General features: G+C 31.8%; 2 protein-coding genes and 1 pseudogene across 12 annotated transcripts in view; 1 reads left to right on the forward strand and 2 right to left on the reverse strand.

The window, feature by feature from the left end:
* LOC109325071 (two-component response regulator-like APRR3) lies at positions 1,677–9,573 on the reverse strand. 11 transcript variants are annotated; one of them, XM_019557215.1, is made up of 13 exons: positions 9,471–9,571; positions 9,312–9,343; positions 8,665–8,733; positions 7,885–8,319; positions 6,814–6,975; positions 6,548–6,708; positions 5,937–6,105; positions 5,007–5,192; positions 4,484–4,922; positions 4,315–4,342; positions 2,978–3,745; positions 2,124–2,197; positions 1,677–2,035 (listed from the first exon to the last, which is right to left on the reverse strand). In XM_019557215.1, the coding sequence occupies exons 4-13, from the start codon at positions 8,189–8,191 to the stop codon at positions 1,966–1,968; spliced, it is 2,364 nt and encodes a 787-aa protein (XP_019412760.1). In that variant the 5' UTR covers positions 8,192–8,319; positions 8,665–8,733; positions 9,312–9,343; positions 9,471–9,571; the 3' UTR covers positions 1,677–1,965. The 11 variants fall into 11 exon arrangements, 8 of the variants coding, with proteins under 8 accessions (XP_019412760.1, XP_019412759.1, XP_019412761.1 ...); XM_019557214.1 differs by having other exon boundaries at positions 8,400–8,733; XM_019557216.1 differs by lacking the exon at positions 9,312–9,343 and having other exon boundaries at positions 9,471–9,570.
* LOC109325078 (L-ascorbate peroxidase, cytosolic-like) overlaps positions 9,237–24,088 on the forward strand; it is a 30,391-nt gene continuing 15,539 nt past the window's right edge. Inside the window, exons 1-2 of the mRNA XM_019557227.1 lie at positions 9,237–9,248; positions 19,119–19,129. The gene's annotated coding sequence lies outside the window, so the exon portion shown is untranslated. The remainder of the gene's footprint in view (positions 9,249–19,118; positions 19,130–24,088) is intronic.
* Positions 11,929–14,070, reverse strand: LOC109325076 (annotated as a pseudogene).

Here is a 24,088-nt window from a genome sequence, read left to right on the forward strand (position 1 = left end):
TACAATGGAGAGAATGTATATGGACTATGAAGTAATAGCACCTCTCTATAGCGGTGTAGGCGTCGGACACTATCACTCCTCTGAAATTGGAAAGGTAAGAAGGTTTTAAACAAAATAAAATTAGAAAAATAGTCCATCCATTGTTGTTTGATATTTGTTGTGAAGAGAAAAATGCATATGTTATAAAGTGATGACTCTTGGTATTTTTTGTGAGACTTATTATCATAGGATAACATGTAAACATTGACTCTCAATTTAAATGCTTTGTTCATGCTCCTATCTAGTTTTATTTAACATTACATATGTATGTTGTCATTCCCTGATGTCCTTTATTTTGAACCTTATTTATATAAGTGTAATATCTATGTATAAATAATATAAAATTTTATACACAATCAATGCATCATATGACATCATTCTTCTGTATTGTTTTATCTAAGAGTCAATAATAATTGAAAATGAATAATAAATGATAAAGTAACATTATAAGGAACTCTTAAATTGTCATGTATCTTTTTCTCTATTTATGTTGTGGTGTCAGTATCGTCCAGCCCATACTCACGAGTAATAAGAATGTTCGTGCACGCAAAAATGTATTGAAAGCTATCAACAATAGGTTTGCAAATATAAGGGAAGTGAGGGTCTCGAAGGAAGTTGAGGTAGAAGAAACAATAAGGTAGGTAGGTCTGCATGAATATTAGGCCGACCAATGAATACAAATAGTATACTTTGTAATTTGGTTGGTGACCCGACAATGTTGTGGTCCCTCATGTTCATGGTTCCATGAAACCAATTCGCGTCTGAGAATTGATTTTTGGATCAAAAGAAAAGGAAATAAAGGAAAGAATCCCAACTTGCAAAAGAGGGATTATGAATAAGAAATTTATAATTGTTCAAAAGAGGGAAGCAGGGCCAAGGGGTTCTAGTTTTTGCATTGGATAAGACTATCCTTGATAAGAGAACGACCATATAATAATAGAGCAATCTGAATGGCTAATTAGAGTTCTGATCATGATTAACATTTTCATTATGTTGTGGCTCCTTCTTCAAATTTAGCTAGATTTCATCTTTAATGATTTAACTGGCCTTCGGTATCCCGTGTGTGTTTAATTACATTTTTTTAGCCTATGCCCCTTTGTATTGTATATATGAAAAATAGAAGTAATAAAATATAAAATATTTTACAACAGAGTATAAAATTTGAAAGTACTTCACTTGATTGGGAGTAATTTTGATATTTTTCACAAAAACTAAAACAATTTCTATTAAGAATTACCCTATGTTCTTATATTTAATTGTTTAAAAAAATATCATTTCAAATCCATAAACTGACGACCACGGCATAAGAATTATAGAGAATAATGGATGCAAAGTCACTAGGCACCCTTTTTAAAAGTGTAATACTAGAGACTAATTAATTCAAAAGTGAAGGCTCTAATCAATATGCAAGAATTGATTCTAAATTGAAGAATTAGATGGTGTGTGTGATTTTAAAAACAGTCTATTATCATACTTATTTCCTGAAATGTTCAGTGCTTCATTACGGGGCAAATAAACGTTTTTCTCCCATTTCAACCAAGATAACTGATTCAACAAACCTAGTTCATAAGTGGATATAGATCTGCAGTGAGCATGCAGTTAGTCAAAAAGGGAAACAGCAATAACTGATAACCAAATGTAACCAATGTGCACACTAAAATGATAAAAAAATATTTCATCAGAGGTTAACCCATCCAAAGGCAACCACTTCCTTGGGTCATTAAGGTTTTAAGTTCACAACCATAAATAGAATCTAAAGCACATAACAAAGGTACCTAAGCAATCACAATTCCCCTAGCAAAAACATCCCAGCTTCTTTCTAGGCGAATGTGTAAACAGCTAGTCTGATAACAAAGAAGTAAGAGGCAGTTAGCCAGTTACCAGAACCAAATGAGGCAAATAATGATTAGCATTTTGGCTGTGGAGTTATTGTGGAACACTGCTAGAATTATCCGCAGATACCATGTTGCATTGTTTATCCTTTTCTTCCCCCGGCCTGAGGGAAAACAATTAGTTAAAATCTAACCCAACACTTCTATAATGAAATATAAGTATAAAAGGAATCCAAGCATGCAGCAACATACAGTATATGTCGAACAAATTGTCCCCTAATACGTGGCCGTTGTTCTGCTAGTTTCTTCCTGCTGTGGTATCGAACCTGATAAAATAAGAAAAATTCCCGAAGAAACAAGTCAAATTTTTGTTCGCAAATAAAATATCCTTTATACCATTGACTCAAACATGATCATACAACTCAAATCATATACTGGAGAGTAGATCACTAGACACGGGAGATAAAGTCAAAATCAAAATATTATTTTAGTAGGATGCTTTCCACTATGTAGGTTTTATCAATGGGAATGCTTTCAACTAAATACATTTTATCAGTGAGAAAATCTTGCATTAGTTGGGTAAGTTGGATAACTTGAATGTACTAGAGTACTAGACCAATCACATGAGGTTTTTTTGGTGAAGTAAAATTTCATGTCCCCTTGCAAGGTCCGGGAAGGCCACCAACCTCTGCAAGGATTTATAAGTGGAATTTACATATTGCCTACTAACAGGTGAATCCTAATAATGGAACCCAAGTCACAGCATGTGTGCGAGAGGCTCGATCAGATGTGCCAATCCTGTTGACAGACCAATCACATAGTTGATTAGTGATTAACTATCATTTTAATGATTAATTATCATAATTAATGACAATTAAATATGTAATTGAACTACTGCATTCAACTTGATGCCCTTGGTTTATGCAAGTTTTTCTCATTATGAACAGTCTTTTCCATCATGGTGGGGTCTCAATAAGCCATCAATTCAACACATTTGAGCACAATGAGCAATACATAACTACATGTTTATACACAAATAGACAACCCCTGTGCTATAAAGATCTGCAGAAAACATATTATGGACCATGTAACTAAAAATAGATTACCTTCTTGTCAAAGCATCTTTCCTTTCTCTTCTGACGAAATTTGGTCAAGGCAGCCTCTCTCAATGCAATTCTTCCTTCATCTACTCCATTCCCTATGTTTCTTCCATCAATGCCACCAACTCCAATGCCAGCTGTCACATTGCCGTTTTCCACATTTATGGCTCTAATTGCCAATGTGTTGCTACTTCCATCCTGTCTATTCCTGCCATGATCAGTTTCAATTGCATTTCCATTCATGTCAAAGTTTGCAGAATTACTTTCTGATGGCCCTCCTAACACATTTGATGATACACACTGCTTAGCAGCTGTGGTCAAGCTTTTCAATAAAGGATCATTAGGATCTGATCGTTTATCTGGTGTAGCTTTGTGGGCAATGTGATTATAGTGGTGAATCTTATAGTAACTGTGTTTGACTTGGAGTACTTGTTCAGAGCATCGCACCTGTCCTTTAATGGTTTCTGCAGATTCTTCTTGAACACAATTTTTCTTTTGAGATGGAGAAATACTATTGTTCTGCAAAGTTTGGAGTGCAGAAGAATTGAAAAGGCCAACCCCCCTTACAGACTCTGGATCCTGGTCAAAAGTTTCAGGTTTGGTGCTAAGATATGTATTGGTGGAGGCTATGTCATTCCTGTTGTTGCTCCCATTAGACTGCTGATTTGGAGGAGTGCCATTTGAATGAGATGGAAAATCGTATGCTGTATCTGTATTCAGTGCCATGGAGCTGTTGTATAATGGGGAACACCTTCCTAAATTTCCAGTTTGAGTCTGATAAGAAGAACAGATAACATAAGGCTTGGCCAAAGTTTGGGGTTTAGTGCTAAACACTCTTCTCCCGTCACTAGTACCAGCATTGGCTAGCCAATACTAAGAAATAATTAAGACAGCATGTTGTTATAGTTCGTTAATAGTGTATAAAAGGCAGTCTAGTGAACGAGGCTCCCACTTAGTGAGATATGGTGAGGGTAGACGAGCGCAACCTTACCCGCGCAAGTGAAGAAGTTGTTTCCAGGATTTGAACCCATAACCTCAAGGTCACAAGGCAAACAACTATATCATTACGACATGACTCACCCTCTTTGTTAATATTGTATATTAAACATTTTTTAAACGAAGAGGTTTTTCTAATATTTGAACCCATGACCTCAAGGTCATAAGGTAAGCAATTTTATCGTTGTGCCATGGCTATAGATCATGCACAATGAGAATAGAAATAAGTCAAATAACCAGATACATTTATGTGATGACTAGGATTTGGGATAAAAGTCCAAATGCAACACAATCTTAATTTTCAGAATATATTAAGCTCATGCTGTCTAAGGACCATAGTACATCACCTGGTTGGCAGAAGATGCGGTATTATATCTGAAAAATGAAGGGGATAATGATATTAACCACAGCAACAACCAAGTCTTAATCCCACTGAGTAGGTCAGCTACATGGATCGAATGACGCCATAATAATTGCTTTAAATAGAAAGTAGTTATGCTAGCAAATTCCTCTTACCTTGAGAATGCTGACAGATCTGAATGTCTCAAAACGTTGCATTCATCAACTGTGTCATTTTTAGCATCTCTTACGTCTTCCAGACTTTTCAAAGTTAGTTCAAGGGATGGATACTGTTTAAAGTTACAGCTTGCTTTAGTTTGTGAGAAACCAAAAAATCCATATGGAGAGTTCAAGTCTCTGCTTTCAGCCTGGCGATTGCTGCTATCAGCAACATCGACAGCATTCATAGCCTGATCTTCTTGTGTCCTGGTTTTTTCAATGTTGTATTCGGGTTGCCCTTTTTTACAGACATTACTGTGTCCTTCATCAAGCTGCTTACCATCTACATCAGACATCTTAAATATACCAATTGGTTTGCTAGATAACTCAAGTGGTTGCTCCATTTGTATATTCAAAGATATTCCGATAGCCAAGTCTTTACCCATCGCAGCATTATCTGGAAAATAACTAAGTGGTTCACTTGGGAGAAATATCAAAATCAAGATAGATTAGTCATAAAATAGATACCACCTAGGCATACCAAGATGATCATCAATCAGCTCATGGCGCTCTTTTTCTGTTGCATGCGCCCACCTACTACTAAGTTTTTCAGGCTTAGTATGTATCACTTGGGCACACGTGCTATCAGTGGCTTCAACAAATTGTGTATGAGTCGAAGCTGGATGAGGGCTGCCAACTTGAGCTACACACTTAGTCCATGAACTCTACATAAAATAGGAGCTTTACTGTGATTATTGGCTATTTAGATAGATAAATAAATAAGGCAAAGTGAAAAATTAGGAATTCCTAGCAATATATTATTTTGCTCGTTTAGGAAAATTCACCCAAACAAGTTGTCAATATATAGTTGACCTGTTTTAAAAAGGTAAAAATATTATTCGAGAGAAAGTACAAAAAAAAGGCCGTAAGATATCCAAAACAGTAAATACGATAATCAGTAACTTAGTGATTGAAGTCCTTGGAAGTCTCCAGAGTCCAGACTGTTCTTCAGAGTTCATCATCAACTATCTCAGCACTAACAGTTTCATTCTCTTTCTGATAAAATTGTTCAATCTGTCCTAGTAACTCCAATGTTTTATGTCCCATATAACTCTACTCTAGAAATTTAAAATCTATATTTCCCCGCTGCTTAAAATTACCATGATTGAACTTCTCCAGTTCAGTACCTCTCTTTTTAAATTCCCATATATGAAATTACTACTCTGTTTAAACTTGCAACGGGTTTGAGTTTTGTAGGCAGATCAATGATCCTAATGATTCACTAATGACTGGCTTCTCATGTCTACACTGAAAACTAAACAAACAGAAATAGCATTTGGATTTTGAAATTTGTTTACATGAGTAAACAATGTTTTTGACACAGCATACTGCTAAAGTTTTCCTTTCAGATAGTGAAAATTATTTAAGGGTAATTCAATATGGAAAAATCAACATATGTTGAAAGATAGGTGCAATACCTGAGTGCCACTTCCATTGTCACTTCCGTCTTGAACACTTCTGTTTCCATGGTCATTCTCATCACAGCTATCACTACTGTTCTGAGGTGCATCATTACTTCTCGACTTTGAAGATTTCCGGGTGTATGTTCCACTTTCACTCCCACTAACACTACCGCTACACTGAGGAAGTGTATCAAACCAAGTAGATGGTGACATTAATTAATGAAGAATGAATTTGATATTTAAGTTTATTAAAGATAAGACACATCAGCTACATTAATTCATTACTGCTTCTTGAGCCATAGATCTATATCTATATGTAACAGATACTTTAAATTTACTAAAAATGAAAGGAGATAATGGGGTAATTTTCTTTTCCAATTTCTAGTTGGTCCTTACATTAGTTAAGGAGTCATTTTAATTATTGAAGAATGACCTGGATAGTCGGATATTTAAGTTGATCAAAGATACAATGCACGAGATACTGTAGAAACTAGAGCACTATGTAAAATAAGCTCCAAGTTTCTAGGAAGTAAGAAACAAAATAATTCAGTTTGCCAAATTCCTCAGTTGGTCCTAAAATCGGCTGGGAAACAGCATTAACATTTGTTTGACTACATGCCTGGGACAGAAATGTAAAGCAACTCACACTGTGGCATCTTCTCCAAACATGCTGCCAGAGGTTTTTTAGTTCATTCCTTCGAATAGGTTTCACTAAAAAGTCGGCTGCGCCTTTTGACAAACATTTAAAGACTATACCCATAGCATCATGAGATGACATCACTGTATGCATTTCAACATGTGGGTTAAAACAAAATACCAGATGAGCAAGCCATTGAAAACACATCTTGCATTTGTTACAAGGTATAATTTTGGAATGGCACTTACTAATCACAGGGATGTTCTTCAGAGTTCTATGGTTCATAATCTTCAACAAAAGACCTATTCCAGATAAAATAGGCATTGCTACCTCTGTCAGGACAAGATCAATGTGATTTCCAGGATCTCCTAGGGCTCTCCATGCTTGAAGACCATTGGAAACAGCAGTGACTATAAATACCATAGATGAACAAAATAGTTTTAAGAATTATGGCCTGCGTTGTTTAAGCACCTACTTGTTAGAGAGACAATTAAGTTTACATTAAAATAAAACAGATATAAGATGCAATTTAAATGACTCCAAGGCCTAACTCTAGCTGTTTATTAACAGTTTTGTAAGCACAAATATTGTAATTAATCTCTGAACAGGAAACAAAATTCATTATTGTTTATAAGTCCCACATTAAGTAAATAAGGAAACTCAATTTGCTACTTAAGTCATGAGGATCTCCCACCAAATGGACTAGTCTTCTAGGTTGGCTCTTCTCGTGAGATTAAGTCATAACAATTGGCACCCTCGTTAAGAGTTGGGCTACAAAAAGGGCTACTCATAGTCTGAATTAAGGTGCAATAATGAGAGTACTATGTCAAATATGGATAGATGAGTGAAGACTGAAGCTGAGAAAGGGCCACCACTGAAGCAGTGTCGATAGAATGAAGCCACCATAAGTTTTGCTCTAAACCATGGTGGCAATGTTATAAGTCCCATATTGAGTAAATAAAATGAAGCTCAAGTCATGGTGTATTGCACCTAATGGACTAAACTTTGGGGTTTGAGACTTCTTATGGGCTCAAGTAATAACCAATATCCTCACATTTTGCCATTAACATAAAGGGATTCTTTGCTATATATAAAGGTCGCTATGTTCCAACATAAAAGAAAGCTAAAAATTGTAGCGTGTTTCTTCTAGTAAGAAAATATCAAATTGGTATATGAAAGAAATCTAAAAATTGTAGCGTGATTTTTTCTAGTAAGAAAATGTCAAATTTGTATATAAAAGAAAATCCTGTTAGTATGGTTTTTTTTTATCTCAATCATTATCAGAGCAGTTGTTTTGACCACAATGGTAGGGTTAATACCTTCATAACTACAATTTCGTAACAGAGCACACACAATATGGCGTGTTGAATCATCATCTTCCACCAATAGAACTTTTATTGATCTCAAAGGGAGAAATCTCTCCCAGCCTACGACTCGACCTTTAGGTGGTTGTTGTGAAATATGAAAGCTCTGGTGGATTTCAACTGCCTTGTTAGATCTTGTGTCATCTTCAGTTGATGCTCCAGAACCTAACCCTCCATTAAGTACTCCGTGATTGGGTCCTTTTCTGTCAAATAAGATATGATCGTGTTCTGAAAAACCTCCTCTCCTAACATTATTGTTCATTGGACCACCCTATATCAACCACACTCAAAAAAATATGGGCGAGGAATTAACAGGATTACACAGACGTAATACACTCTTCAAATCAGTCATAGATGCTCCCACATCATAAGCACTTCAATTATCAATTTCTGCAAAGATATCTCTATATTAGTAAGGTCGGCGCTTTTTCCATCAACATCATAATTCTGAAAGAAAAAATATCGTATACCTGGGGATAGTCCTCCGCTCAAGAGGCCCAAGCAATTTATACATATACACATATATCATTCGGAGTAAAATCAGTAATTGAATATGGCAATTGTTAACACATTATATATGCAAAAAATATAGGCTTGATAATACAAATATAATTGCCTTTTGAAAAAGTTGACATCGAAAAATATAAATCCATACCTCCAAACTCCAGCCCCAGACATAAAAGAAAAGCTAAAAACAAAACTTTCAAATCAAATGTAATGAAATGGAACGACAACCTGTTCCAGCATCAAAGAACCCTCAAAGCTTCTCTGCACAAGGTATCACTTTCCATTCATACCGATATCCTGAGAAATGAATATAATAACTAAACTCAGCTACCATCCTTACAGAACCTTCCAATCAAATCCGACATGACATGCAAACTTAGAGAGATTTTTCACATAATATTTTACAAGCATGTATCAGCACAGACTACAGAAAATGAAATAGTGTCATATTCAATAAGGCAAAACATATAACAAGCTCTAAAAACTATAACCTAACTTATCTTCTTAAAAAATTCCAATTCTTTTATTTGCAGTAATTTTCTATCCACCTAACATAGCACAGGATGCACTGAGGGATAAGCATATGGAAGATCTAAAATTAAAAAAATTCAAAAAACAAATCTCAGATTGATAATATATACCGAAAACTCTTCATGAATTATTACATGGTTCTATACTTCTATAAGCACAGCAAAGACTTCATATGAAAAATTAAATCAGATATAAACGGTTAAGTAATTCTCTCATACAAATATGGCAACGAATCTTCTACTTCCATAAAATTCAATTTAAAATAGTTATTTTTCTTTCCAGTAAAATCTGATCCACAAAAGCCAAAATCAAAACATAAAATTCATAGGATGATGAAAAAAAACCTTCATAGCTTCACAGAACCTCGAAGCAGCCACTTGCAAAAAAAAAAAAAATTCCAAAAGAAAAATAGTCAAAGCTCCATAAATAACTTTGAAAACGGAGAAAAAATAAAATAAAAAAAGAAAACCAGAAATTAATCTATGAAGAGCATAGGTTCTAACATTTTTTGAAATATTTTGCGATTTTTGTTTTAATTTTGTGGAAAGAATTTGACTGGTAGAGAAATAGCGAATCCAAAAGGTGTGTGTGAGAGAGAGTGGGTGGGAGAGTAGAGAAGATATTATTTCTAATGATGCTGACGTGGACAAAATGGAGGTGAGAATGGCTCGGAAGTCCACGTAGGAAAATGGGGCCACGTGACGTGGATATTGTGAGAGGCATTAGATGGTGTGAGCCACTCGAATCTTATTTGATCTGGATCTTAGACACGTGGCTCACTCACCTCTCGTTTAAAGGTTCGCGTCTTCAAAACCTTTGCTTTAGTATCCTGCACCTCCATTCTAGATGCCTTCACGCTTTCACACATAAAGTTTCAACAATATTACTTGTATCTTAAACAAAGAAATCACACATAATTTATTTCTTTAAATTCAGTCAGTATTTAATAAGTATTTTGTTTATTTTTGATCACGAAGTTTTTATTTTAAAATATAATATATAAAAAATAAGATTCCTGTAAAAAATTAAGTATATTTAAATAGATAAATTAGTATGAAATAATACTTTATTCTCTAAACAAATTAAAAAAAATCAGCATAATCTAGACATAAGAGGTAAGACTTTTAGTAAATATATTATGTTACACCAAAATATCACATATTAGTGTAAGACTTTTAGTAAATATATTATGTTACACCAAAATATCACATATTAGTGTAAGACTTTTAGTAAATATATTATGTTACACCAAAATATCACATATTAGTGTAAGACTTTTAGTAAATATATTATGTTACACCAATACATTACATATTAGTGCCCATTATTTTGAAATATATTTAAATTAAAAATTTAATAATTAAATATTTTTTGACCTATCATATATATAGAGTGATATACGTACTGAGACAGATGGTATTCACCCTTACTTAGGAGGTAAGGGATACTATTAGTTATGAAAAATAAAGAGAAAATTCTCCAAATTTTTTATTTTATAAAAAAATAGAAATAGGTTTATAAGAGAAAAAAGTATCAATGTATCATTCACCAATATTCATATTCAAATACTCAATATCTGTGTTAAATTTTAAAAACCTGGAATACAATTCTTATGTACTGGTTGAATAAATATGAAAAAATTGAGGGGTTAGAAAGATACGAGACCAAACACGTGCGAAGTGTACGTTGAATGTAAATTGTTAATCTTACATGTTGCAATATATTTGGTGAATTAGAAATAATAATATGTTGGATGATGTGTTTGCACATCAGCTATATATTTTTTGTAAGGGATAGAAATCTACTTTGGAAAACTTATGATACATATATGTCTAATGTATAACTAACCAAACCCTAACTTCCTCAATTCAGTTGTTGAAATCTGCCTGTTGAGTTGCCAAAAATTATCACAAGAAAGTGACATATAAAATATCATATTTTTTTGGACAGAAGATATACTCCTTTAAAAAAGGGGGTCAATTAGTTGTTAATTTGTGTCTCAATTTGTACTTGATAAAAAGATATTAAAGGTATGATGAAATATAGATACCTAGATGCCAAAAATTTAGCACGATGGATTAAAATGATTGCTGAATCTATGATTTGCCTGCTTTAATAATTAACCTTCCTTTTTGTTTGTAACTAAAACAAGAATGAAATAGATTTCAGAATTTCTATACTCATGTCTTGTCCTTAATGTTTGCATGGAATATTTTGCAACTTAGTATATAAATATTCAAAATATAAAATATAGTTGAAAAGTAGCAAAACTAAATAGCAAAGTTGGACCATCAACCATTCAGACTTGTGACTACTTTTTGCTTTTACCTTTTCAATATAATGTGCCAATCCCAGATTTAAGATGTAACCAAAGTCCAGAACCACATATTTCCAGCAACTTTTCTTGAGAGGTGGATGACCACAGATAAAGCTAGAGCAGACAAATAGAGACAGCCTATAGATCTTTTATGAGATGGAAAAATAAAATGAGAATGAAGAAAAAAATTATTAAAAGGAAATTATACTTGTCTATCAGATGTTTGATTTTATTACCCTAAGTAGCTCTTCATAAATCAAACTCACCTCTACTAAAAAGTTGAACTATCATATTGAAGTTACACTAATCATCCTTAAAATGGGACAAGTTTAACTTGTGGAACAAGAAAAGCGAGGAATGTAACTCTTGATTTCTATTTTTAGAGTGCCATATAGAAGATTTCTATATATTATCTTCATTTTTATTGCACAGTTGAGTACCACATATCTTGCTGAATCTCATATGTACAACATTGGAACATTTAGTAATCTCTAAATATAAATGTTTATTATGTAATTTCATTCCTTATCGGTAAGACATGCAAGTGTTAGGAACCTCTTTTCCTCAGAGGCACATTCCTTTGTCAATCAGCTTCTTCCAGAGTCAACGTGACTTATGAATAGGGACAAATGGGGTGCATCATATGCACTACTTTCTCTTCCAACTGCAAACCTCTAATAAACTTTCTTATAACATGAGCTAAAAACATTCCCACCAAACCTGTATTATGAAATTCCATAGAATCAAAATATTAAAGTAAGAGACCATTTTGACCGAGGTTACTCCAGCGTCTGATCCGGGCTGAAGTTTAGAGACTCCTTCCATATAAGCTCTTTTATATCTTCTTCATTCAGGGTTGTTTGTTCAAAATCAAAGAAGAAAGGAGTTGGACAAGTGGGTTCCTCGTTGATCTCATGAAGACTTGACAAATATGGGTGATTCAGTGCTTCCTCGACTAAGCAATCATAGAATTAAAGTAAAACTTACAAAGAGAATAACGATTATACAAAAGGATTACTAAACAAGATAGAGGGACATACCAGTCATGCGTTTGGAGGGATTGAAAACCAACATTTTCTCAGCAAGATCAATTGCTAATGGGGACATATCAGGAAACCTCTGTGCAAAGAGCTGCTTTTCTACATGTGGAAGCTGCTTAACATATTTCTTTGCATTATCGCTTCTGAGGAATCCAAGGTCTGAATCATCTGGTGAACCTAGTAACTTTATTAGGAGATAATGATGAGAACTATGTTCATCAAAATTTCAGCATTTGGAATCAAGCACTTGCTATTAATACTAACTAAAACAGTTTTCAGAAGATAATGATCCTAGACTCCTAGTATACTAAATTTTTCTGTCACTTGGAAAAACTTCAAGCACTGAAGAGAGAAGACAAATACCTCAGTTATGAGTGCCAATTGTTGAACATAATCTTTACCAGGAAATAAAGGTTTCCTTCTAATTATCTCCATCAAAATGCAACCAACTCACCATATGTCAATAGCTGCAGTATATTCTGAACAATTTAGTAGCAATTCAGGGGCTCTGTACCAACGAGTCACAACATATTCTGTCATAAAGTCTGTCTCAGATGTTGTTCTGGCAAGCCCAAAGTCGCATATTTTGAGATCACAATTTGCATTGAGAAGTAAATTGCTTGGTTTTAGATCTCGGTGAAGAACATTTGCAGAGTGTATGTACTTCAACCCTCTCAATAGTTGATACAGAAAATACTGCAATGACATTTAATACGCTGGTTAAGCTTTATTCAATTATATTTTCCTAGTTACAAATCGAATCTATATTTACAAAGTATCATGAATAAATTTAAATTTAAAGCAAATAATTTGCTATCACTTTCTTTGGAAAATAACAAAACATCTGATAATTTGCTATCACGCTTTCACACTTTCTCAGACTCTCCCATTTACTTTCACAGTTTCTCTAACATACACAGTTACATGCTTTATTTTCTTTTACAAGTGTGTTAGTTAAGCCAAATATCCTAACAATAGCACAACTGGTTAGCAAGAAGAAAAAGTATCAGTTGTAGTTACCTGACCATGCTCATCACTAAGAACCTGGTTAGACTGTATAATCTGATGCAAGTCAGTATCCATCAGTTCATATACAATGTACACATCATTGAAATTTCCGTTGTTATCCGGCGGCCGCATTATGTCCTTGATTTTGATTACCTGCACAACAAAGTAACCAGGCCATCACTAACACTAAAAGATATTTCAACTAAAAATTACATGATGCAATGAGGCATATAAGGTATGTAATTGACATAATGTTGGAATAAATACATTATCATGGTCCATGTGACAAAGGAGTTTAATTTCTCTAAGTGTCCTCTTGGCATCAATCCTGTTGTCAAAGGCATTCCCAATCTTCTTTATTGCAACCCTTTCTTTCGTCTCCGAATTCCTTGCACAGCTGCAAATTAATTAATTTGACTTAATAGAAAGAAATAAACGAATATTTCTATCAACAAGGCCTTAGTCTAATACTGTAGCAGTTACTAGATCCTCGGTGATTCTGTAGCAGTCACACATTTTCATATCCTTGATTGTTTCGATTCTTTAATAACGAAATTGTCAAAATAATTGAAAATCAGGTGAAAAGGAAAGGATTAAAGAGAGAGTACCAAACGATGCCGTATGCTTAGCAAAAACATAGAAAAAGTTGGCGAGTACATTGTAACGAACGAATTTCCCTCCGTGAATGAGAATTCCTTTCACTTTCTCAGTTTCACCTCTATTTTCATTTTCCATATCTTGTTTGTTTTCTGGTTCTATCTCCAATTCAAATTAAAGAGTTGGAAAAGAAGATTCATTTGATGACACGACTCAATGGGTCAATTCATGAGTCATAACGCATGGAATGGGAAGGAACCTTTTTTGTTTGTTTTACTATTCCTGTTTCAACTTTCAATTTCAATTTCAATTTCAATTTCAAATATTCAAGGCACCGTTCTCACTTCTCAGTTTGCCACGCTGATTAATTTATTCAACAATTTGGCTAAATTACTTCTATTTTCCACATTCCACTTCTACACAATTTTACTTCTTCCTTCCATTTTCAGATTAACGTGTTTGACTCCACACATTGTAATATCTATATATTCATGTATATTTTTTCTCATAGAAAATATTATGTCTCACGTGTATGTAGTGGTCACAATTAGAACTCCCGCCAATTCCTGAGAATTAATTTAGGGTCTATTTGCGAATTGGTTTTTGAATGAAAGGAGAAGGCTTGGGCCGTGATGATGAGATGACTGTTTTTTCTTTTCTTCTCCTCCAAACCCAAACTTGCAAACATAATTGATGAGTAGCAGTGAAGTTAGAGAAGTGAGGGACATTGAAGATGAAGTGTGAAATCAATATTGTTAAATATGACAAAAGTGAACAACGATTCTTTGAGTAAGTTTTGAAGACTCTAGATTTTGGATTTTAGGGTTTCATTTTGTTCTGTGATCCCTAGTGTTGATGACATTAGATAGGGTGTTGGGTTTCATTTTCTTCCTCGTAGACCTTAGAGTTCCTTTGTTTATTATGTAACTAGAAGTTACCGTGCATTTACACGGGACAGTATTTTTTGCCGCATGCATTTACGATTAAGAATATATATGTTATCCGTGCATTTGCACGGGACGATATTGTTTATTATGTAATGCCCAGAGTGCATGTGCTTTGGACTGAGTAGACTCAAATGAAGTCTCCTTGCCACCATACATTGCCTTTGCAAAAAGGGAAGACAGGGCTTAATTTAGTGCACCAAGCTTACAATTTGGGCGAAAAACCCTAGTTTGTTGCATAACTTGGCAATAGCATTGGATTGAAGTAAGGAATACCCACTTTGATTGGATCGTAATTGAACTTGGATTTCATTAGGTCTAATGTTGGATTTTAGTTTTTAGTCGAAAATTAGACTCATTCAATATTTATGTTTAGAAACAGACACACATGTTCATACTCACTCCATATTTACCAATAGTTGGCTTCTAATTTGTATTTGTTGTAGACTATTGACATCATTTTTACTCAAAGTACATGTTGCACTTTGATACAATAATACATCCATTTGCATAATTTTAACTTTCAATTTTATTTAGGACACTATTCTACAAAAGATCTATTATTGGAATGTGTATATTATTTCATATTTCATTGATTTACTTTTAATATTGTTTTTCAATTGTTTTTGCTAGGTATTTATTTAGGACACTTTTTTGCAAAGGATTGTCACAATGTATATATTATGTCATATTTCATTAATTTTCTAATATTTTTTATATATATAAATGATTAAAATATGTATACATCTATAATTTCCAAAAGAGATATAAATGATAAGACATTATATTTAATCTGATCTAAAACTAATTTGCGATTTAAAAGTTAGATTGATTGATTGATATTTAGGATTGAGTTAATATTAATTTTTAGGACTGTGTGGATTCAAAAAATTGCTCAATTTACTTATAGTTATAGGTTTAGAACTTTAGATAAAGAACAAATCTTATCAAACTTGACTCAACCCATACTATCCCATTACTAAATCTGACAAAATAATTGACATTTTTTTCATCCCAAATACCTCTTTCCTTTGGTTTTTTTATCCAGAAATAATGAATTGAATTCATATAAGCATTTTGGATGGCGCCATTGAAATAGCCTTTCTGGCTATATTTTCTGCGTCATGAAAGAAACTTCCATAGACCATACAACAAAACTGAACTCATACCAAACTTACAAGAAAATCCAAGTATCTTGGGTATAAGTTTCAAGTTTTATTTTTGCCTACGAAAGAATCGCCTCACATCATCGGCCTAACCCAACAAAGTTTTATATTTTTCTCAACTAGTTTAATTTGTAAACTTTTCTATATCATCAATATATCTCTTTATTTGCAACTTTAACGTTGTTAATATAGAAAGGAGAAAATTCATTTATTACAATAGTAAGTTTTTAAACTTACTTCCCTGCTAACCATTAATTTTAAGAAAATCCAATAATCTGAATTAATGAGTAGATCTAAACCATTAGATTTTCCTAGAATTAATGATTAAGATGGAAAGTAAATTTAAAAAACTTACTCTTATAATAATTAGATTCACTGAAATAAAACATTTTAAATGTACCAAGCCAGTCCTGAAATGATTACCAATGTAAAAGAAAAAAATACTTTTACACTAACAATACATCGAAACAATCTCTCACCTAATGAAAAAATAGTGTATAAATCTACTCTCCCTAAACACTATCATGTGAGAACCTCACCCACCATTATTATTTCCTTTCCAACCTTATTTATGACCTAATCCTTCTTCTATCCCATTTTTGTTTTCTTAGGAAATAAATATTTAAATTAAAATTTTATTTATTAAATATTTTTCTAATGACAGCAACATATTATTAACAAAAGATGTGGTCCCTAAAAACATTTCATGCTGATCCGTCACCCATTTATTGGCCACCGTAAAATGAATCAGGCTCACAAGTCTTACCTCACTAGCTCCATCATTGAGTGATATCATGTCTGAGGTATAATAAATTACTTAATGGGAAAGCAAGGAAGATCAAGATTAGAGAACATGAGAATGGATCAGACGTAAATTTTACTTCCAATTCCTTGGCAATGTTAGGTCTAGAAGATTATATATAATATATGTATAATTGGCAGTGTTCACACTTCCTTCATATCAAAGAAATTTACACCGAAATTTTCCGTCTCCATCTGAATTAAGAATCAATAAGTCAGAGACATAATATGTCTTCATGAGAAGAACTTGGACATTTGGCCATGATGGCTGCTTTATTAGAAGATAAACTAGAAGCTAATTAGAAACACCTTTCATCCTTAATTTTTGTAGGTCCAAGGGGAAAACTTTAATATTAAAGTTTCACAAATATAGGTTGATGCAAAACATGTGGGCAAATTAAAATTGAATATTTCAAATTTGTCAAAAGAAAATTTTATTCATTATATGAAATTTTTATGACAAAGTCTATACAAATTGTGAGAAACGTTAGGTAAGTTTTCAAGTATCTCCTTATATTATAAGATAACTTATCTTCTTAAATTTATCTATTGATATATGTCTTATTTTTTATTTTTATAATATATTTTAAAATAAAAACTTCTACTGAGAATATAAATAAGACACAAATCAAATAATTAATAAATTTAAGGAAATAAGTTATCTCATAAAAAATGTTTTATTTATTTTTGTTTTAGTTATTGTTGATTGTTAGAGACTACTAATAATAACTTTATTTTTGGGACCTATTATATATCATGGTGGGCTATATATGGGTGGTTGACCTCTTAACGTACCCTGATTATAAGTACATTTTTTATCAATAAATATTAGTATGTTATTATTTATCGTGGGTGAGATTTGAACTATTAATTTACTTTACTTCATTTTTTTCCATAACCATCAAATCACTTTATAACTTTATTTTTTTAAATTTGCTACATGCGATACTCAAACTCACAATCTCTTTTTGCTCTATTACTTAAACTATTTACCTTAGAAATGCTTTTAGATGAAGATATAAGAATTAGGGTTGACGGTTTAGTTAGAAAGTTCATTTATCATTTATTAATTTCACCTAATTTCTCCTCTTTTTAATAATATTTTTGACAGGATAAGTCTCTTAACAAATTGTTGTTCATATGGATATCAATGTATTTTATAACTAAAATATCATATTTAAGTGACCAATCTATTTTTCATGAAATATCAATACAATAACAAAGCTTTTATTTCATAAGTAAGATTGATTATATGGATTAAACAATGTTATAACGTTCCATTGTGTATGTTCATGAAATATCAATATATGACAAATATAGTCCTCTCTAAATTTCATGAAATATCAATATATGTGGTCCTCTCTAAATTTCATCTTAATTTATCCTTTTTTAGCTGTTAGGCTGCATGCTAAGTGCTGAAATGTTTTATAACCCCTGTTTATCACATCAAATAAAGTTGTATCAGTTAATCAACTTTAGCCTGAATGAATGAGTTTTGAAGGGTAAATCAAATATGATATGGTATTATATTGTATTTTAACACTAATTACGAGCTTCTACTTATTTTCTTCTTATATATTAGCTTCAATTTTCTTTTTTTTTGTCCCATTATTACTCTATGAATATCGGTTTTCACATATGTTAGATTTTTATATTGGATAATTTATTATGAGCTGAACCTATTTATGACTTTAACTTCCATGAATACTTATTTTTATTATATAGCTGAAGGTCTTATGGGTACTTTTCGATTGCATTAGTATTTTCTTATTGATAAATTTTAAATTTTGTTCGTCTCTTTTATGTTTTGATGCTTTTAAAAATTCCAAAATCAATATAAGAATTTTAAGAAATGCTCATCCAATATTTTTCTGCGCAAAATTCAAGCCTTAAAACATGAAGTACAAGGTCCTAGAAGATGCTTTAGTGTTTAATAGTATATATACACGTGATATATAATGTTTAAGTATAAAACAAAACAATTATTGATGGGTATCTATCCAAACTAAATTGCTTTATTTGTTGAACTTGTAGCAGCTTTATTTTTTAAAAGTTCCAAAATGCTCAAGCATTCATCATTTAGTGGTTCTTTATAATAATAAATAAATAAGTAGTAAAGTAATATTCACCACTAAGCAATTTTTTGTACATTTTTTGAACTGTTGTGCAACAAATTGTAATAGCTACATGAAAGCCACACCGTGATGTATATATGAATTGGTGTCATTTGGGGAAGGTATTTCTGGGTAGGATTTTGTACAATAGCTACAATTAGAAGTTCCATTTTCAACACTTACCTCAACCGAGATTCTCTAAAAATCACTAACAAAATATTAGTCTATTGTTATAATATCCCACTAAATGAAATATACCAAAAAGTATTTGATTAGAAGATGTCACATTTCTTGACATGAATTAGTCCCTTGTCATCCATATACCAAAGATTGGGAGGAAATCATTATGTAAGGAGGTAGGAGGAAAACAATCAAATAAGTAAAATGTGAAAATTTATTTACAACTATACACAATACAATTAAATCTAATCAACATATGTACTACAAGAGTGTGTCACTTCATATAAACTTTTTCTGATCGATTGAAAAATATATACTTAATAATAAAATTTAATAATAAAATATTTTTCTAACCAATCAAAAAACATCATAAATAAAGTGAAGGTGTTGAATTAGGCATCAGAAGTATAGCCACTTGGAATTGGAGGTGTTGTGGGCGTGGATGTAGGTTGATGCCTGTGAGTGAAGGACGCAGTGGTTTTGAGGATAGTCTTCAGTATATTGATCTTTATTTGTCCTCTTCTTGGTGGAAGCGATTGTTGTGTGTGCCCGTTCTTCTTATTCTTTGATTTGGTTTCTGTGAACAACTCCATTTAATTGAAGTGAAGGAACAGAGTATAAAGAGACAGAGAGAGGAATTGAAGAGAGAAAGAGATAAAGTTAGATGTGATGAGAGAGAATGAAGTGATGTCGTTTATAAAGACGTTAATGTGCTGAGCTGGCAATGGACCACACTTGGATGTGAAGTTACAACGCGTGAGCTACAAGATTCCACTTACACACATGCCAAACTAGTTTGTTTCAAAAACCGGGTAATCATTAATCATTATTATCATATAAAATTAACAACATTTTCATTCCTTTTCATACATTATTATATTTGACATATCATTTATCTCTTAACATATCTTTTAACTAATTTAATATATTAATGACTATAGTATATGAACAAATGTATTAAGGGATGTACAAAATTTATATATTATTGACATCTTAAAACAATAATATAAATGAATTATAGATTATACAATAAATATATATAAATCTTTATACTAACCTCATATATATATATATATATATAATATTACAATCATTTAGTTATTCTATATGTATCATACTAAAGAGGGTCTCACATATTATTTGATGTAGAATATTTAATTTTTTTGTTGCCTTAGACTTGTTCCCTTAACATAAATTCTAAGTGAAACCCAATTTGGCTCATATGCTATGTCCTTAACTTCCCATGTCAAATATAGCATTAGAGATGCTCCATGGGAAGCTATATTGTCTCTAGTGGAGATAAAATATTTATGTATTTTATTTATATGTAGATACTTATGGATGAATCTATCTTGGAGTAGTTGTATACTGATTTTCCATAAGAAATAAAGAAGTGAGAAGATTTTAAAATATAAAATATAATTATGATATAAGGTTAAAAAATTTATATTATTATCTTTTCCTTCAAAGGACAAACTCGAGTATATTTAGTTAGATAAGAACAATAAGATGTTTGTTTAGTGGTGTAAGTTTTTGTTAGATCCTAAGAAGATCAAAATGTCAATGATTCAATTATTGAGAGTGACATTTGTTGAAATGACAATTACTAAATCATTGAAGAAATTAATTTCTTAAATGAGAGAATGTCTTTTATATGGTCATTTTAAAGACATACAATATGTTTATATGTTTTAAATAGGATAAGAGTTCATTAAAATGAGCAACATGTATTTACCATTAAATTATTTGGTAGTTTGAGATTTCAATGCACTTCTCAAATCAATATAAATTTATGAAATTAGCTTATATTTTTTTGTAATTTAATTTATTGAACAAAATGTTAACTTGGTCCTCCAAAGATAATAGTATCATCAACTTGGTCCTATATACACTATGTATAATAAAATAAATCTAATAAAATTAAGTTCTCAAAAGAGCCACCAACTAAGTCGAGAACCAACATAACATTTCCTAACTTTTAAACTTATTTGTTGACACATTTGGAGGACCAAGAAATTTACAATTTTTATGACCAAATTACTTAATTTATTTAAGTAAGGATGATATTTTATTTAAACTTGTTTACTTTAACCTATTGAATGAAAGCTTCATTGAAAAAATGCGATTTTATTAATCAAACTTGCAAGCTTGCACCAGATACTTACATCATATTGTTGCATTTTCTTTCTTTTATTAACTAAGGCCTTCACATCTCATTTTGTTACTTTTTAAGATACTAAACTAAAATGCAACCATCAACCGTATGATAATTGATAAGTTTTCTTGTTGCATACTCCAGAAGCGAAAAACTATAATCTGTCCACGTTTCATTACATAATCTTATGTGGGTTAGGACTTAGGATAACGAATATAATATGCATAAGCGTTTTTAATTATGTGCATATTAAAACATATTAGCAAGTATGGAATCTAAAAAATGCTAGAAAATGTCCAAACACTTTGTTGTTTTTGCTTGCACGCCATGGAGTGCAATAAAATAAAACTTAATTCAAAAGGGTATCTAACCAAAATAAACTAAGCATCTAACATTTTAGTTGTAAATTATAATCTTAGTGACTAAGCTTAACAAATATTTCAATTTTCGTTATCCATTTTCAACAAAGTGCAGTAATCCATTGGTCGAAGAATCCACTTGGTGTGTGCTTGTCATTTTCATTTCTATCTCCTAACTGAAATAATCATGGTGGGTTATTATCAATGCTCGATTCAAAGTTTTAACTGTATATAGTATCATATTCCACTTTTTTATCCATTAATAAGAATCTCTTCTCATCAACTACATATTTCATTCATGAATCATGATCATTAGAGAAAATCAGATCTAGTTGGCACCTTTTAACCTGTAAAAAACAAAGATGCGGTATTCTAGCACAATGAAAAACATGTAGGATGTGACATTCCTGATTGCTCATTATTTTGGCCATTTGGTGACATATATGGTTTATTGAAAAAGATATGTTATCTTAAACTATGTTATGAACCAATAAAAATATGTCAATTAAAAAATTAACTTGAGGTAAGTTTGGGACAACATATCTTTGTCTTGCTTTTTTACCCCCAACGTTTGCTCAACGTGTCTAAAATTTCACTCTGCTTATCCAATTTTACTAACTAGGAAAGATATTAGGATTTTTTAATGATAAAAAAAGGTTTGTCTAGTGTAAAGAAATATGTCGTTTATAAAAATATAATTGTATATCAAAATTTAGTGATTATATTTGATATCGTATATTTTTTGTTTCTACTTCTCACTTAATTGGAAATATAAAAAAGAAAAGATATCAAATGATATCCATATAATTCTGATGTAAAATAAAATAGTTTCCTAACTAATACAAGTCCTTAGAAAACTTAAAAAAATTAAAGTGTGACAAGATTTTTTAAGCAGTGTAAAAATTGACTAATGAAAAATCTCAACTATTTGTTTTTGTGAATATAAAACATCAACTATTTAATTTTGATTAATTCTTATAATATATTCTTAGTGTAATATTCTTTATTTATAATATCGGGTAATCACATATTATTTTATATATGACTATTAATATAATGATTACAGAGTCCAATATTTTAATGGTGATATTTTTAATTACAATATTAACCCATATCTTAATGTTAATATTTGATTGTGTAAGACATATTTATGTTTTTAATCTATCACACATCATTCAGTGTGCAATTTTTAAAGTAATTATTATAAAAGTCAAATATTTTTAATAGGACGGGAGTGCATGATGACTGACAATGTAAGGCATAAAAAACACATCAAAAATAAATAATTTTTTATACTTATAATTATAATATAAAAATATCGAAAATAAATTATATTTTTTCACACTTATAATTATAGTATAGTTATATTAATTCACGGTAATAATGTGTACCAGGATTTGTATATTGCTCATTATCAATATCCAATATTAATTGGAGAACACTACCTTTTTCATATCATCAGCTTGTGATGACTATTGAAAGGTGTAATCAATAGTTAGTTGATATAGTTAGGAAGTTTTCTATTTTTAGTTAGTAGTATAAATGAGATTGATATCTTCTTAATCAATATATCCATTATTCATTCTCAATTCTAAAACTCTCCTAATCTCTCTTTCACTTTGAATCTTCTTCTACTTCTTTTACTTTTGTTAACATCTGGTATCTAGAGCCACAAAAAGATCAAAATATTCCGCTGCAATCATGGCTCAAGTAACAAGGAATTTTGCCATGAATCTTCATGTGCTTGATGGAAAAAATTGGACCGGATGGAACATTCAGATGAAAGTCATCTTTGGCTACCAAGAAGTTGTCGATATTGTTGAGGAAGGGTTGCCGATGTTGGAAGAAGGAGCAACTTAAGCAAAAAGGAATGCTCACAAACATAACAAGAAGAGAGATTGCAAAGCAATATGTCTCCTACACCAAGCAGCGGACAATGCTCACTTTGAGAAGATTGCAAGATCTGCAACAACAAAGGAGGCTTGGGATGTGTTGGAAAAGCATTATGCAGGGGCTGCACAACTGAAGAAAATTCGACTACAAACATTGAGGAGGCAGTATGAGCTTATGAAAATGGATGATAGAGAAAGAATTGTTGACTTCACAAGAATCATAACTCAAGTTAATGCAATGAAATCTTGTGGTGAAAAAATGGAGGATGCTGCAATTGTTGAGAAAGTGTTGAAAATTGTGACTCCCAAATTTGATCATGTAATAGTGGCAATTGAAGAATCAGGGAGAGTCGAAAAGATGAGAATTGAAGAACCACAAATGTCTCTTGAAGCTCATGAGCACAGACTCAATGAAAGATTAGTTGATAGGCCTTCACACCAAGCCTTGCAGACTCAAACATCAACCAAGAGAGGAAGTTTCAATGTGAAAATTTTCAATAAGACAAGCTAGGGCATTTTGCATCTGAGTGCTATGCATCAAACAAGAA

Source organism: Lupinus angustifolius, chromosome LG13 (assembly GCF_001865875.1).
Source record: "Lupinus angustifolius cultivar Tanjil chromosome LG13, LupAngTanjil_v1.0, whole genome shotgun sequence".
NCBI lineage: Eukaryota > Viridiplantae > Streptophyta > Magnoliopsida > Fabales > Fabaceae > Lupinus > Lupinus angustifolius.

Excerpts from the sequence above, each read along its gene's own strand:
- LOC109325071 (XM_019557215.1), bottom strand. The coding sequence starts at position 8,191 with ATGAACAATAATGTTAGGAGAGGAGGTTTTTCAGAACACGATCATATC. Across the intron at positions 5,193-5,936 it reads AAGTGGCACTCAGGTATTGC|AGAGTTCATGGACTAAGTGT; the intron begins ACCTATCTTTCA and ends CCTATTTTATGT. Across the intron at positions 3,746-4,314 it reads CCGCATCTTCTGCCAACCAG|ACTCAAACTGGAAATTTAGG; the intron begins GTGATGTACTAT and ends TCTTCTTATCAG.